This window comes from Dermacentor silvarum, chromosome 3, assembly GCF_013339745.2.
Source record: "Dermacentor silvarum isolate Dsil-2018 chromosome 3, BIME_Dsil_1.4, whole genome shotgun sequence".
NCBI classification, from domain to species: Eukaryota; Metazoa; Arthropoda; class Arachnida; order Ixodida; family Ixodidae; genus Dermacentor; species Dermacentor silvarum.
Genome location: NC_051156.1, coordinates 98,891,992 through 98,907,299, shown reverse-complemented (window position 1 = coordinate 98,907,299; position 15,308 = coordinate 98,891,992). Strand labels below are relative to the sequence as shown.

General features: G+C 51.4%; 1 protein-coding gene across 1 annotated transcript; it reads right to left on the bottom strand.

The window, feature by feature from the left end:
* Nucleotides 1-305: 305 nt before the first annotated feature.
* On the bottom strand, nt 306-1,580 carry LOC125944302 (uncharacterized). Its single transcript, XM_049664665.1, has one exon. It carries the CDS (start codon nt 1,578-1,580, stop codon nt 306-308), a length of 1,275 nt encoding a protein of 424 aa, XP_049520622.1.
* Between the last annotated feature and the right edge of the window lie 13,728 nt (nt 1,581-15,308).

Genomic DNA, 15,308 nt, shown 5'->3' with positions numbered 1-15,308 from the left:
GAAGACAAGCCTACCGCATGGGCAACACAAACTTCATAGCGTCTCGCAAAAGGACGCACCATACGCTCCGTCTGGTCCTCTCCCTCCACATTGGTCTCCTGAATGGCTACAATATCTAGGTCGTGCTGCGTTACTAGACGGTAAAGTTGATTTTGCCGCCTCTTGGCAGTAAGCCCACGGACAATAAGTGTAGCAATTTTTATCGCCCTCTCCAAGGACTCCATATTGGTGAGTGATACCATACCGAGCCTACGGCGTTCCCTCCATATACCTTGCCGTATAGTGTCCGACAGTCCAGTCGACGCCTAGAGCGTCGACTTGCCGCCGCCGCCGCGCGTAAGCGACGCCGACCGCTGTTCGCTGGCCACACGAGGCTTCTTGGTTCCGGGCACGTTCTCACGCCTCTCCATTGCTCGCAGCCGCGTGTCTTGTGATGTCTTGCCTGCTTCGTTGAGTCGACGCTTCGCAGGTGTTGCCTCGGCGTCCATTGCAGCTTCGCCCGTGGAGTCATTGTCTCCCAGCGGCGCGACGGCTTCGCTTGCTGCAGTTCTGAGTGTATCTGTTTTCCCATCAGTCCCAGACACGCTTGTTGGCGGCTGCTGCTTTGAAAAGTCTGTTTCCGAAGTGCGTTCTGGCGAAACTTCCTCTTCTTCGTGCTGCACTGTTGATGCGCCTGCCTGAGTGGCGTCTCCTGCCTGAGCGTCTGCGGCCGTGTTCTCTTGCGAGACGGCGTCTCTGGTGGACGCGACCGCCGTGGCCGCGTGGCTGGTAGACGCCGCCACTGCAGCCACGCTCTCCGCTTCTTCTTCGTCCATGAGCATCTCGCTCCGATCCACGTCTCCGCCTGCGCTGGCAACTCTGGCGTACGAGCGAGTACAATTAGCCTGCTCATGCCCGAACGCTCGGCAAGCTGCGCACCTGGGCACTCGGCATTCACGTCGGATGTGTCCAGTATTGTGGCAACGAAGGCATAACGGCGCACGTCCAGGTACAACCACAAGCGCAGTGCCACTACCAAGGCGCATCTGATGCGGGACGCGGTCTGGTGTGACACCCTCACGCAGAAAAAGACGCACGAGACGAGTGGTTGACTCGGCACCTGCAAAGTCCTCCGCCTTCCACCGATCGCTGATGACTTCCTTTACCTCACCATACTCTCGAAAGGCTCGTCGTATGGTCTCAGAAGTAACATCGAAAGCGACCCAGTGTAGCTTGATCCTGAGCTCTTGCCGTGCCGGGTCAATAATGAGGCACGGCCGATTCTTCACCAGTAGCGGTCCGGCGTCTAGCAGCGCTTGCTTTGCCTCATCTGTCTTCAAGTTCAGCAGCCACACGTGAGACATTTGGTATGCACCAATGCCGCCTACCTGCTGAATTATTCCAGCATCCTTCAAGGGCTTCCGGAAGTCGTCGATTCTATACGGGCGTCCAGTAACGTCGCAGTGTAACACAACTGCGCGCCTTTGTCCTTCACCTGTTGGTAACGGAGGCAAGATGACACGGTAATCCTTGGGCAACGCAGAGCACGGTGCACCACGGCCAACATCGGCCGCTGTCGCAGTTCTCGAGGAGCCCTCCATTCTGCGTCTGTACCGCACGGCGTCCAGGAGCAGAATCACTACGCCACGAAGTGCACATGGACACACGCACCACGATGACAATAAATACCCAACATTAACGAAAGACTGCGCGTTTCTAACGCGTTTGTGCGAGCGCGTTACGGCCCGTGTAAGAAGCTGGTGTAAGACGCTGTGGCCTCTCTGCCTTACCCCCGTATTCATAAACGCTCCTCGACTTGAACTTGACTTTCCACCGCCTTGGGCAGCGCGTTCGAAACGCGTTGAAGGCGGTGGCAAGTCAAGTTCAAGTCGAGGAGCGTTTATGAATACGGGGGTTATACTCTCTCAGCAGTCATGTGATGGCGACGGCAAACGCGGTGCACGTTCCGGCATGTGTAAACGGCTGCGTAAGACGCTGTGGCCTCTCCCCCTTACTAGAGAGTACTGCACGTTTCTAACGCGTTTCTGCTAGCGTCCCCTTAAGCGGGAGATGGTGCAATTATAATGAAGGGCGCTGTTATAAAATAGGAATGACGTCACATATGGCGCGTGTCATTGGTGGAAGTCAATCGTTCGATTTAGTGCGGCGAGACTGGGCGAATTACACGGAAGATTCACGGTTTACCGATGATTCCCTCCGGAGCTTCGTCCACTCATCATCGTTCACCCCGTGGATATGCGGTGTTTTTGACACTGGATGGCACTGGGGACGCTGGCGCACGCAGGGAGTCACTGGGACACTGGTGAGATCGCTGGATAAGAGCTGGGTCACACTGGGCGAGACGCTGGTTTTTACTGCTATGACGCTGGGGCGCACTGGTGTGCGCTGTACACGCGCTGGTTGTCGCTGGAGTTCGCTGGCTCGTACTGAAAACTGCGCTGGTTTCGTTTGTGCCGCACTGCCAGAGTATAGACGCTGTTGAATATTAAATGCTTGATAAATGTTATGGGCATGTCCTGTGCAAAAACAGACTCCTGTCCTAAATAGCGCTATAATTTGGGGTCATAAATAACTGTTTCGTGTCGGCGGTGTTGCAGCTTGGAATAAAGGTGCGTGAGCTGCCCATGCGCACGCGGCGCTGAAGATCACTTTCGCTTTGTGCATTTCCCTTTTGACTTTCTGACTGAGCGGATAGCTGTATTCCTGAACGAAATTACGGAAACGCAGATAACGCCTCGTTTTCCAGCAGTTTGTACGCAAGGGATGGCTGACAGTTGTCGCAGTGTTGTGCAGTAGACACGAAACCAAGCAGCCGTTCAGACGTGGTCACACGGGCCTCAGGAAGCCTGCCGCTGATTGATATTATCGCACCAACAACAAACCTGACGCGATTCGTGTGCTTCCACTTTCCCTAGTATACTAAAAATATTAGAAGTTCTGAAGCTCAAATACAAACATTGTTGCATTCATCAGGTTTCCGCGCCGAGATCGTTCGCTTCCACCGAAGGTTAGGCCTACCGTACCCGCTGAGTCCGTCTACACTCTATCGGCCCGTCTGGGCTGAGGAATCAATAAGTCTAACGAGGATAAACCACTCTGTAGTTCAACTTTCCCATCGGTGTTTTTAAACAAACCATTCTTTCGTGTCTATAGTGTGAGCACAAGCGATGAGCGACGATATGACGCGTTATAAACATGCTTATATGTGCTGTCGCCAAAGGCTGCCCGCCGCATTAACCAACCGCTTCTCTGACGCAGATATGTGACTACACACGTGTCGATTGAAATGCATTGTCGATTTATGGAAATGTTGCATTACACTTGCGCGAAGAACAAGAAACGGCTGTCGAAATCGGCAGTAACAGCCCGTACAGTGTCCCGAGTCGGCGGTACATTTAACGCTTTTTTCGGAGGTAATACACCAATCGCAAAAGCACATAAGTGTTGCAGCACTTCCAGGCATAGTATGCAATACGGACAACTTTCTCGTTCTGATAGAGGCGTAAGTTATAGTTGCGGTGCGATATCGCATCTATCATGCCTGTGCGAGACGTCTGTGCAAAACTGCAACTGTGTCTGCTTGTTGACATGGCAAATTATAAATTATTAATCACGAATCGGCGTGTGTAGTGCTGGGAAACTAGGATTGTGATGTGTGGGTCGGAGGTTCGAATCCTAGCGGCTTTTTTAGTTTTTTTTCTTCTTTTAATTGCATTACAACGTTATCAGTTCCTTTTTCAATTTGAAAAAATATATAAGGTAGCTAGGCACTACGTATTTCTCGCTCTAGAGCTGCATTTCGCACCAGTACCCCGCGCCCAGCGCTTCCAATTATGTCGCGCCTTGCCAGCGTTCCAGCATCCAGCGCGCGACACTGGGCCCATAATCAGGCATGGCACTGAACACTGGATACTGGGTTTTGCAATAGGGATGGCGGTGCCCATTCAGCAGCACCCTGTCGCCGCGCCTCTTAGTTACGGTGAGGCAGTCAAGCGGCAGCAGCTACAACAGCCCTCGCCGTTCCACTGTGTGTCGCATGCCACAACCCCGACTCAGCGGTCCGTCACATGGAATGTTCCCATAGCTGGAAATCCCTGGCGAACCCGCGACAACCGGTCGATCTGTTTTGCATGCGGCGGCCCTGGTCATATCGCCCGACACTACCGTCGTGGCGCACTAGGATACACAGACGACCATATAGAGAACTACATGAATCGTCCCCGCTCCCCTGTTCGGCCTATAGCCGCCTGCACTGCTCGACTCATCATCATCAGCAGGAGCCTATATTTATGTGCATTGCATGCCTCTTCCTGCGATCTCCAATTACCCCTGTCTTGCGCTAGCTGATTCCAACTTGCGCCTGTAAAACTGTCCGACCTGTGAAGAAGAAGACGCGCCTCCGTCCAGCGGCATCGCCAACGCTCGGCCCACTCTGCTCGCGCTGTTGGTCGCTGGTGTTTTTTTGGAGATGGTGCTCCACGCTGCCCCGCCGTTCTTGGAACTCGTAGCGTCCTTGACGGACACCGCCAATAAACCTCTTCTCAATTGGTGGAGGTTGCTGGATTTCCCCCGCCGCTTGCACCCTGGAGCTTCGAACCCGAACGCTTCCGCCCATCATGACCGACAACACCGACCCGCCGGCGCCTGCGCCCCAGCCCGTTATGTGCACCGGGGTTCCTCGGCAACGTGATCCGAAGGTCTTCAGCGGTACAGATGAAACGGACGTTGAGGACTGGTTTACGTCGTATGAACGGGTGCGCGTATAACAAGTGGGACGACGTCGAGAAGTTGACCAACGTCATATTTTATCTTATTGGCGTTGCCCAACTCTGGTTTCATAACCACGAAGTCGACATCCCGACATGGTCAACTTTCAAGACGTCTTTCACTCAAGTGTTTGGTCGACCTGCTGTGCCCAAACTACGCGCTGAACAGCGCTTGCGAGCCCGTGCACAGCAGACTGGTGAAAATTTCACTAGTTACATTGAAGACGTCGTCGACCTTTGTAAACGTGTCAACGCCGCCATGCCCGAAGCTGATAAAGTTCAGCACATTCTCAAAGGCATCGATGACGGCGCATTCCAGATGCTATTGGCCAGGAATCCGCGCACCATTTCTGAAGTAGTCACGTTATGCAAGAGCTACGAAGAGCTGAAGAAGCAACGCACCCTGACTCGGCAGCCTCTGTCTACCGCCGACTCGCTAGCGAGTCTCGTTGCCGTTTCCGAACACTCTCCACTGCTTCAGCAGATTCAGGACTTCGTGCTAGAGGAGGTTGTCCGTCAACTTTCCTTGGTCCCCTTCACTCAGGAGCCGTCCTGTCGTCTGCCTTCGACGCTCCGTTCTGTCATTGCCGAAGAGGTCGCACAAGCTGTTCCCGTTGCTCACCACCAGCCACCTGTAGCCGCGCCTCTTCCCTATACGCAGACAGTGCAGCCTGTCGCCGCACCTCTTACGTATGCGCAGGCAGCGCAGCCTGTTGCCGCGCCTCCTACCTATGCGCCGGTAGTGCGTAGGCCTCCCCAGCCGCCTTTCTCGATCCTGCAACAGTCTGTACCACCCGCCGCTCCTACTGCTTCTTGGGCCGGGCCGAGAGACAGCAATCCATGGCGGACGCCTGACAATCGTCCCATCTGTTACGCCTGCTGCATGCCTGGCCACGTCGCTCGCTATTGCCCCCGTCGCCTTCCAACTCCCGACGCCGCTGCCCGGCCGTTCCAGTATGGCGGTCAGCCCATGCGCCAATCAGCCCCGGGTCCCTCCCAGCGCTACATTTCTTCTGACCTCCCTGAATTTCCGTCGCGCCGATCCCGATCTCCTCGTCGACGATCGCTCTCCCCAATGCGTCGCCGACCCGCACCCTCCGACCAGGAAAACTAAGCGCCGCAGTCCTAACTCTTCTCCTGCTAACATGGTCGCAATATCTGTCGAAGGTATTTCTACTTTTGCGCTTGTGGACACCGGCGCCGCCGCTGTCTGGACTGTCGCTTCACACGGCAAGCGCGCAGCATGTGACACCTCTTGCAGCCTGTACTGCCCGTGTGCTTTTACAAGGCGTTTTCTACATTGTCGAGTTTATTCTTCTTCCTGCCTGCTCACACGACGTCATCCTGGGGTGGGACTTCTTGTCCCGTCATAATGCCGTCATCGACTGCGCACGAGCTGAAGTTGAAATTTCGCCGCTGTGTGACGCACCATCCCACGACGCTCTTGATAAGCCGCCTAAACTGGTCGTGCGTGAGGACACCAACATTCCACCTGGCTCTTTTGCCCTTGTCCCAATCGTCTGTGATGCCGTCACCGATGCGACGGTCTTCTTTACGCCATCTGACATCTTTATGAGTCGCAAAGCCGTTCCAGTGCCTTTTGCAACGCTTGACATCGCCGCCGGCATCAGCAATATTTTTGTGTTCAATCCGCTTTCTGCGTCGGTTACGTTGCTTGTCGGCGAATGTATCGGCCGCGTGGAACAGCTTGACTCTTCGTTCTTTGTTACCGTGCCAGACGACTCTTTCCCTCTTGACTCGCACGAACTCCTCGCCCTTTCAACGCATGATGAGTCGGCGAGTGACATGTTTTCCGGTTCCATCGCCACTACACTAACCCCCAGTGGCGTAGCCAGAAATTTTGTTCGGGGGGGGCTCAGGTTGCAGCGCGGCCTCCTCCTTATAGAAGTTGTCGAGGGATCAAATACATGAATAATAACTGCATTGCTAATGCCATTGTATATTAGATGCTGCAAACGAAGTATTGAACGCTACGCACTGTCAAGTAAAATATGTATTTTTTCATAAAAGAATATATTCGGATGTCCTAAAAATTCTGGCAGAAATAACTGATATCAATGCGGCCGCGTTTATTTTTTTGTCTATTTAATAAGGAAAGAAAATATCACACAGACATTATAACTATATCAGTTCGAAACCAGCAAATCAGTGTATACAGCTGATATGAAGAACGTAAAGGCCATGAAATGAATAAGTTGAGGACAAATATTTTGATGAATCTTCGTCATTCAAGAACCTTGTTTACATTTTTGAACATATGCAACAGCCAGGAAAAAAACCTCAATGACGCTGTCCGTCGTTACAATAGATTGCGCAGGAGCAGGTGTTACCGGTAGTGTATTGTAATTACACCGAGATTATACTCGCAACAGTGAGTACAAATAAAAAGTAGGAGAGAGAGAGAGAGAGAAGACATAAGGGAAAGGCAGGGAGGTTAACTATGCTGAGCCCGGTAGGCTACCCTGCACGCCGGAAGGGGGAGAAGGGATTGAAAGAGAAGGAAGAGAGAAGTTCACAGTTCACACGTTGCACATTTAAAGTTAAGCGTTCATCGCTGAGTTTTGTCACAGGCGGTCATACAGGCTTGCGCACTTCAAAAAACACAGCCGCGCCTTTGTAGCCCTCGACACAGCAGACGCACGAGGCCACGCGCCCAAGATCGTTTCCTCCATAAAAGGCCTGTCGTCTAAGTGCCCCAAAGCCGTCCGAAGGGCAATCCTCTCATCTTCCTATCTGTGGAAGTCACATAAAAGTAGGAGTTCTGCAAAATATACATTAGAAATGCGAAGATAGAATGGAATATACAAATGCGAAGATACAACTCGCTAAATGGCAAAAACGAGTCGCTGGAAACAAAGTTCACTGCTTGTATACACAACACCTCGCAACGAGATATTTAAATGTACGTCTAAGTCTCCAATTAATTACGTATTTAAGCAAACGTCACTGTATATTATGCGTCAAAGAAGACAAATAAACACGTGGCGGAGTCAGAGATAGTAAACTTTGCGTACAGAAAGACAGATGATCTATGCTAGAACAAAACTATGATCGCAGAAACCGTGTTATGTATTCGGGCCATGCGGCGGTCGCGACAGCGCCATGTGGGTAGAATAATAGAGGAATAATGCAGAAATCAGTACGAAAATGTGTAATTTAACTGAATGCACAGCAGCAACAAATATTCTGCACCCAAAATTAAACTGGGTATTGCTTCGGTTCAAAAAAGAAGTAAAAGCAGGTAGCTAAAAAAGGAAAGAAAAAGCCAAACTAAAGCCACAGATGATGCGGCAAGTTATACTACCCAATATCCGAGTGTGTTTTCGGCAAACGCCGCGTGGGCCGGGCTTTCAATGAGCAAGGTCAGTCAAAATTGGTTATTGATGTCCTCGTAATTATCGTATTCGCATGATAATTTTGATCATGATGCTAACTGCTAGAATAAACGGCTAAAATGTCTGCGGTTTTAAAAGCTAACGAACACTCATACGTTTTCATAATTACGAGATTATGGACCTGAAGGAACAGAGCTCTTTACTTGCATTGATTTTTGCTGCTTCGCTATCTAAAGGACAAACTTCTCTCGGCGGGGAAGTTGAGCGAAGCGGTCAATGACTTCGGACACGTTGATGCCGACGTCTCTGTGGGTGTATAGAAGCACCAGTCTAACCATGCGTTCGACAGACATTGTAGAGCGCAAGTAGTTTTTTTATTAAACTCTTGTTAAAAAATATTCTCTCTGCGCTGGCAGTGGTCACTGGAAGGGTGACTAGAATCTGGAACAGTTTGTACACATTTACATAGAACCTGCAGTCGCAAAGGGAGAGGGCATCTATTCCGGTGCTAAAACCTAAACACACTCCTTCTATGTTGTTTTCATCCTTGTTTAGGTACCTTGCACAAACAGTAGGCTGTTCGATTCCGGCGATGTCCGTCGTTTCGTCAGGACGTATGGAGAAGCAGCCTACTTTTGCAACTAGGCTTTCTTTGATAATTTCGCCACAAACTTCGATAATTTGGTTTTGTGCATCTGTGCTTAAATACCAGGCATTACTGGGGAAACTTTCCAAATGGTTCTTCAGACATGTATCTCCACAATTAGCTCGTATGCGAAGAAGCGCTCTGAAAATACCTGTATTTTCAGCGGGGCCTTTGCTTAAATCCACAGGACCCTGTCCCTGTGGCCAACGAGAGCCAGACCTTGTAGCCCGCAAAAATAATTTCCTCAATAATAGGCCATTTCCTTTCACCTGTTTTCTCAAATTTTATTTTGCCGGCCCTGGTCCAGCTGATCGATCACATTGGGCACGCGTCCTGCAAATGTTTGGAGAAAATTATCAGCTGCTAGCTCACAGTCACGGTAATATTTAGTATTTTCGTGCGTGTGGAAGATTGCGAGCGCGTGCTTTCATTTCTGGAACGGCTTGGACACGAGGGCTCCTGTGCACGCATGTTGGTCCAACTTTATAACAGCATTAACCCCATAAACTTCCAGAAGTGAAAATCTTTTTAAGCACGCCTTTGGAAATGTCAGTGCACCTTTCGCGTGAAAAGTTTATGAGAACGTTACACCCATACAGTTTCGGAATTGAAATCCATGCAGTCCGTAGATACCGCGGCCGCTGCGAGAAGCCGCAACGCGCCCGCACGCTATCGAAAAGCCCTTGAAAGTTCGTGCTCGGATGGGGCTCCTTGCGTTACGTGACCCCAGGTGCCACGAAATCCACCCCAGGTGCCATGAATCCAGCCCGAGTTCGCAATGTTCGTGCCGAAATTTCTTTCGAGCGTGAAAAAGACATTGTAGACAGAATGCAGAATGATTGAACATAACTCGCCTACACGAACATGTCGCAGCCTATGACACTAGGACACCTGAACAATGGAACATTCCGCACTCAAGAACGAATTATGGTCAACAAATGCTTCGACATACACTTCCGACTTTACTCAATAACCTCGCCTTGCGAGAAATAGACCTTCTGTCTTTATGCAGCCTGCACAACTACTTTCAGTCAAACTAATCCTTGTTGTTTAATGAGTTTGTTCATATGCAATACTGTATGACTTTTCCCCCCTTTAGTTGCTTTAGTTTATACTGCCCTGAATATAGTGCTATGTTAGGTTTTTTTTCTCCCTATATTTCTTCCTGTTTGTGTATAATAAGACTTTCTTTATGTAATCTATAATGCTCATGTATAAATTGAATATTCCCTTGTTAATGCAGACTACTTGTTTTTGTAATTGTTAAAGTGTATTACTACCTGTCTCGTATACACATTTTTTTTTTTTTGTAAATTGACACCTCCCATCTGTTTACTCACATGTGAGCGCCCGACGCCCTCTGTTGCCTTTGATGGGTTTTTGGGCTGGTCAAGTTGCCAGCGTGCAACTTTTTATCCAGAACCCCACCATGTAATTCTTTTCATGGGAAAATTATTATTATTATTATTATTATTATTATTATTATTATTATTATTATTATTATTATTATTATTATTATTATTATTATTATTCCCGGCGTCGGTGGTAGTTTTGGTCGGCGGTGCATGTCGGCACGAAAAAATTTCGGGGGGGGCTGAAGCCCCATCAGCCCCCCCCCTGGCTACGCGCCTGCTAACCCCTGCCGAACACTCCGAGCTTTTTCAGCTTCTACACCAATTCAGAGATTCCTTCGATTTGTCTCAGCCGCAATTGGGCCGAACGCCGGAAGTGCAGCACTACATTGACACCGGCTTGCACCCGCCGTTGCGTCAACGACCGTACCGCGTCTCCGCCGACGAGCGTCGCGTCATCAACGGCCAAGTCGACGATATGCTACGCCGTGGCGTTATCCAGCCATCTCACAGTCCCTGGGCATCTCCTGTAGTTCTCGTTCGCAAGAAGGACGGGTCTATCCGCTTTTGCTTTGACTACCGTCGATTGAATAAGGTCACGCGCAAGGACGTCTATCCTTTGCTGCGCATCGATGGCGCCCTTGACAGCCGCTGCGTGGCCTCAAGTGGTCTATGTGTCTTTGTTACCTCGACGATGTCGTAGTTTTCTCGCCTGACTTTCCGACCCACCTACTTCGCCTTCGCCATGTTTTGACGTGTCTCACCAACGCTGGCCTGCAACTGAACCTCAAGAAGTGCCGCTTCGCCGCGCGGGAGCTGACCATCTTAGGCCACACCGTGTCCAAGAAAGGCGTTCTACCGGACCCCTCGAAACTTCGTGCAGTCGCTCAGTTCCCGAAGCCAACTAACGTCAAAGAACTACGCAGTTTTGTGGGCCTGTGCTCATATTTCCGGCGCTTTGTCCGCAATTTCGCATCGATCATGTCCCCTTGACCCAGCTCCTACGCGGTGGCGCGGACCTCTCCTCCTGGTCTCCTGCATGCGACGCCGCGTTTGCTACACTGCAGCGTCTTCTTACCTCTCCACCTATTCTTCGCCATTTCGACCCGAAAGCTGCAACTGAGGTGCATACAGACGCCAGCGGGGTCGGTCTTGGCGCCGTCCTCGCGCAACGCAAGCCCGGCTACTCCGAATACGTGGTCGACTATGCGAGCCGTACGCTGACAAAAGCAGAGGCCAATTACAGCGTAACTGAAAATATGTGCTTGACTCTGGTATGGGTGCTTGGCAAGTTCCACCCATACTTATACGGCCGCCCATTTGATCTGGTAACGGATCACCACGCGCTTTGTTGGCTCGCCACGTTGAAAGATCCATCTGGCCGCTTATTACGCTGGGCACTCCGAATCCAGGAGTACGATATTCGCGTCACCTACCGCTGTGGATGCAAGCACACTGACGCAGATGCCCTGTCCCGTTCACCTCTACCTCCCGACTCGGCCTGCGGAACCACTTGCGCTCACCCCCTGTCATCTCTTGACCTAGACTCCATTGGCGCCGAACAACGCCGTGACCCGTGGATCGCTTCTCTTTTCGCCTATCTTTCTGGATCATCGACGACTCCTGTATCCCGATCCCTCCGACGCCAAGCTGTTCATTTCGCCATTCGTGATCAGCTGCTTCACCGACGCAACTACGCTCCCGAAGGCCGTAGATGGCTACTAGTCATTCCCCGCAGCTTAAGATCCCAAATCTGTGCCTCTTTTCATGACGATCCGCAATGTGGCCACGCCGGAGTGTTTAAGACTTACGAACGTATAAGCCATCGCTAGTACTGGCGGGGAATGTACACTTTTGTACGAAAGTTTGTTCAGTGCTGCCCTGACTGTCAACGTCGCAAATTACCACCTTTACGTGCGTCTGGCGCCTTGCAGCCGCTTCCGTGCCCTGCCAAACCCTTCGATCGCGTAGGCATTGACCTCTACGGCCCGCTTCCCATGACACCGGATGGCAATCGGTGGATCATAGTTGCTGTGGACCATTTGACACGCTACACCGAAACTGCTGCTCTACCAAATGCTACAGCGCGGGATATATAGCCTCTTTCGTCCTGCGACGCTTCGTCCTTCGACATGGCGCTCCTCGAGAACTTCTCAGTGATAGAGGTCGCGCCTTCCTCTCCGAGGTCGTCGGAGCTCTGCTTTCGGAATGCCACATTATTCATTGCACGAGCACGGCTTACTATCCGCAAACTAACGGGCTCACGGAACGGTTTAACCGAACTCTCGGTGATATGCTCGCGATGTACGCGGCATCTGATCATGGTAACTGGGACCGCGTACTTCCGTTTGTAACGTTCGCATACAACACCGCGATACAAGCTACAACGGGATTTTCACCTTTCTTCCTCCTATATGGACGGGAGCCATTGCATACCATCGACACTCTCCTACCATACCGTCCTGACGCTTCCGAGTGCCCACCTGTGTACGAAGCTGCCCGACAAGCCGAAGAGTGCCGCCAGCTCGCGCGCATCTTTACGTCGCAAGAACAACAGCGCCAGAAGGAAGGACGCGCCGACTCACTGCCCAGTCCCACGTATGCTCCAGGGTCTCTTGTATGGCTGGCTGGTCCTTGCCAAACTCCGGGCCTTTCCTCAAAACTCGTTCCAAAGTACGAAGGACCTTACCGCGTCTTGGAGCGAACGTCCCCGGTGAATTTTCTCATCGAGCCACTTTCTCCATCTGACATGCACCGGCGTGGACGTCACCTCGTCCACGTGGCGCGTCTCAAGCCCTACCATGACCCTCTGCCAACAACAACTTAGGTCGCCAGGATGGCTCTTTTTCTGCGGGGCGATTGTGAAGAAGACGCGCCTCCGTCCAGCGGCATCACCAACGGTCGGCCCGCTCTGCTCGCGCTGTTGGTCGCTGGTGTTTTTTTGGAGACGGTGCTCCACGCAGCCCCGCCGTTCTTGGAACTCGTAGCGTCCTTGACGGACACCGCCAATAAACCTCTTCTCAGACTAATCATCGCTAAAGGACGCTGCATTGTTGAGTTTATCGTATGTCATCCTGCTCACACGCCATCATACTTGGCTGGGACTTTCTATCGCGTAATCACGCCGTTATCGATGTGCCAGATCTGAATGTGAGCTCTTCCCGTTGTGTGACCAGCCCTAGAACCGCAGTCAAGCCTAACAAAACTAGTCGTAACAGAAGACAAAGAAATTCCGCCGACAGCAGCTGTTTTGCTACCCGTGTTCTGCAACAGCATATGTGATGAAGCTCCATTCTTTCATCCATCAAGCCTCCTCAGTCGGAAGCCACTTGTTCTGCCTTATTCGACCCTCTCCATTTGGAATGGAACAAGCGCTCTCTGCCTCACAAATCCTTTTCCTTATCCCATCAAACTTCTTAACGGTGGATCCCTTCGATGCGTGCAACCCATTGATATCGGCCAAATTTTTTCCCTGCAGCAAGATTCATCACCAAGTGACCTCGACGCTGTCAGCGCTCTTACCCCTTCTGATGTACCAGCTGCCGACCTATTCAATTAGTCGATCGCAGACGAACTATCACCATTTTAACGCTCTGCTCTTCTCCAGCTGCTCTATCTGTTCCGCGACTTTTTTGATGTTGTCCAACGTGCCCTTGACCGACCTTCTAGCATTGTTCACTACATCGACACCGGCTTCAACTCGCCAGTGCGACAATGCCCATGCCGTGTCTCCATCGCAGAACGTCAAGTTATTACCGACCAAGTTAACGATATGCTTAAATGCGACGTTACTCGCCCTTCACAACGGCCGTGAGCATCCCCTGTGGTTCTCGTTCAAAAAAACGAATCGATTCGCTTCTGCGTGAATTAGCCTAACCAAGGTCACTCGGAAAGACGTGTACCCTTTGCTCAAAATTGACAATGCCCTCGATTGCTTACAAGGAGCCGAGTTTTTTTCGTCGCTAGATTTGCGTTCCAGGTATTGTCAGGTGCCTTTAGCAGACGCCGACCGTTCAAAGACAGCCGTCGTCACCCCTGACGGTCTATATGAATTCAATGTCATGCCGCTCGGCCTCTGTAATGCACCTGCCACATTCGAGCGCATGGACTCTGTTCTGCGGGCTTTGAAATGGCACATATGCCTCTGCTACCTCGACGACATTGTTGTCTTCGCGCCAGGTTTCACAATTCATCTCAAACGCCTCAACCATGTCCTGACATGTCTGAAGAACGCTCAGCTACAACTGAACCTCAAGAAGCGCCGCTTTGCTGCGCGAAAACTTACCATTCTCCATAGGGAAACAGCGCAAAAAAAAAAAAAACACAAGAAGACAAGAAGGGATACACACACCAGCGCTCGGTCACGTCGTATCAATGGACGGCGTTCTTCCAGACCCGGCTAAACTACGTGCTGTCGTCGACTTCACAAAACCGAGGACTCTAAAGCAGTTACCAAGCTTAGTAGGGTGATGCTCCTACTTTGGCCGGTTTGTGCTTAACTTCGCCTTTATGATTGCGGCTTGGACCCAACTTTTTACAATAAAGCTCTTCACAAACATAACAATATGTGTAACACATACATGGCGAACCTGTGGTATACGAACCACGAATTCGTACTGAAAACTAGCAGGCAGCTATGGTGTCCTTATAGTCAGTGTTTGTCCCCGACACTTCTAGCAGTCTGCGCTCCTGTAGAAGTCGTCGCCGGTGTAGCAGCCTGGGTATCCTGGTCATTGTGGATGACGTGGCTCTGCTGCTCGGCAAGCTAGACCTAGTGACGGGTTCGGCCGCCGCTTCCGTCTGGTGCCTTGCTCAACTGACAACGAGGTGCCCTGGGGACTGTCTTCCGGCTGCCGCTGGCCATCCTTCGAAGGGGGATTGCTGCTGGTGCGTCCGGAACTACCGTGAAAGGCTGAAGCAAGTTCGAGGAGCCTCGCTCGAACGTCACCGAGGTCGACGGCCACGCATCGGACTGCCACCGTCACGGCCTCCGGAGGCGAACACCCGCTGCTCCCGTCGCCAGTGCGGTGCTGGAGAGGCGACCTTCTCATACCGGAGCCACGCAGACAAATGCCAGCTCTGCGCTGCTTTTTCACTCGATCACGGTCCGGGTCACGCGCCTCGAGTGCTCGTGCTGTTTGGAACACTGCATGTTCGTTGTCGTGGTTATTCTTTCGCATGTTGTCTC

Coding starts and splice junctions, on each gene's coding strand:
- LOC125944302 (XM_049664665.1), bottom strand. CDS start 1,580: ATGGAGGGCTCCTCGAGAACTGCGACAGCGGCCGATGTTGGCCGTGGT.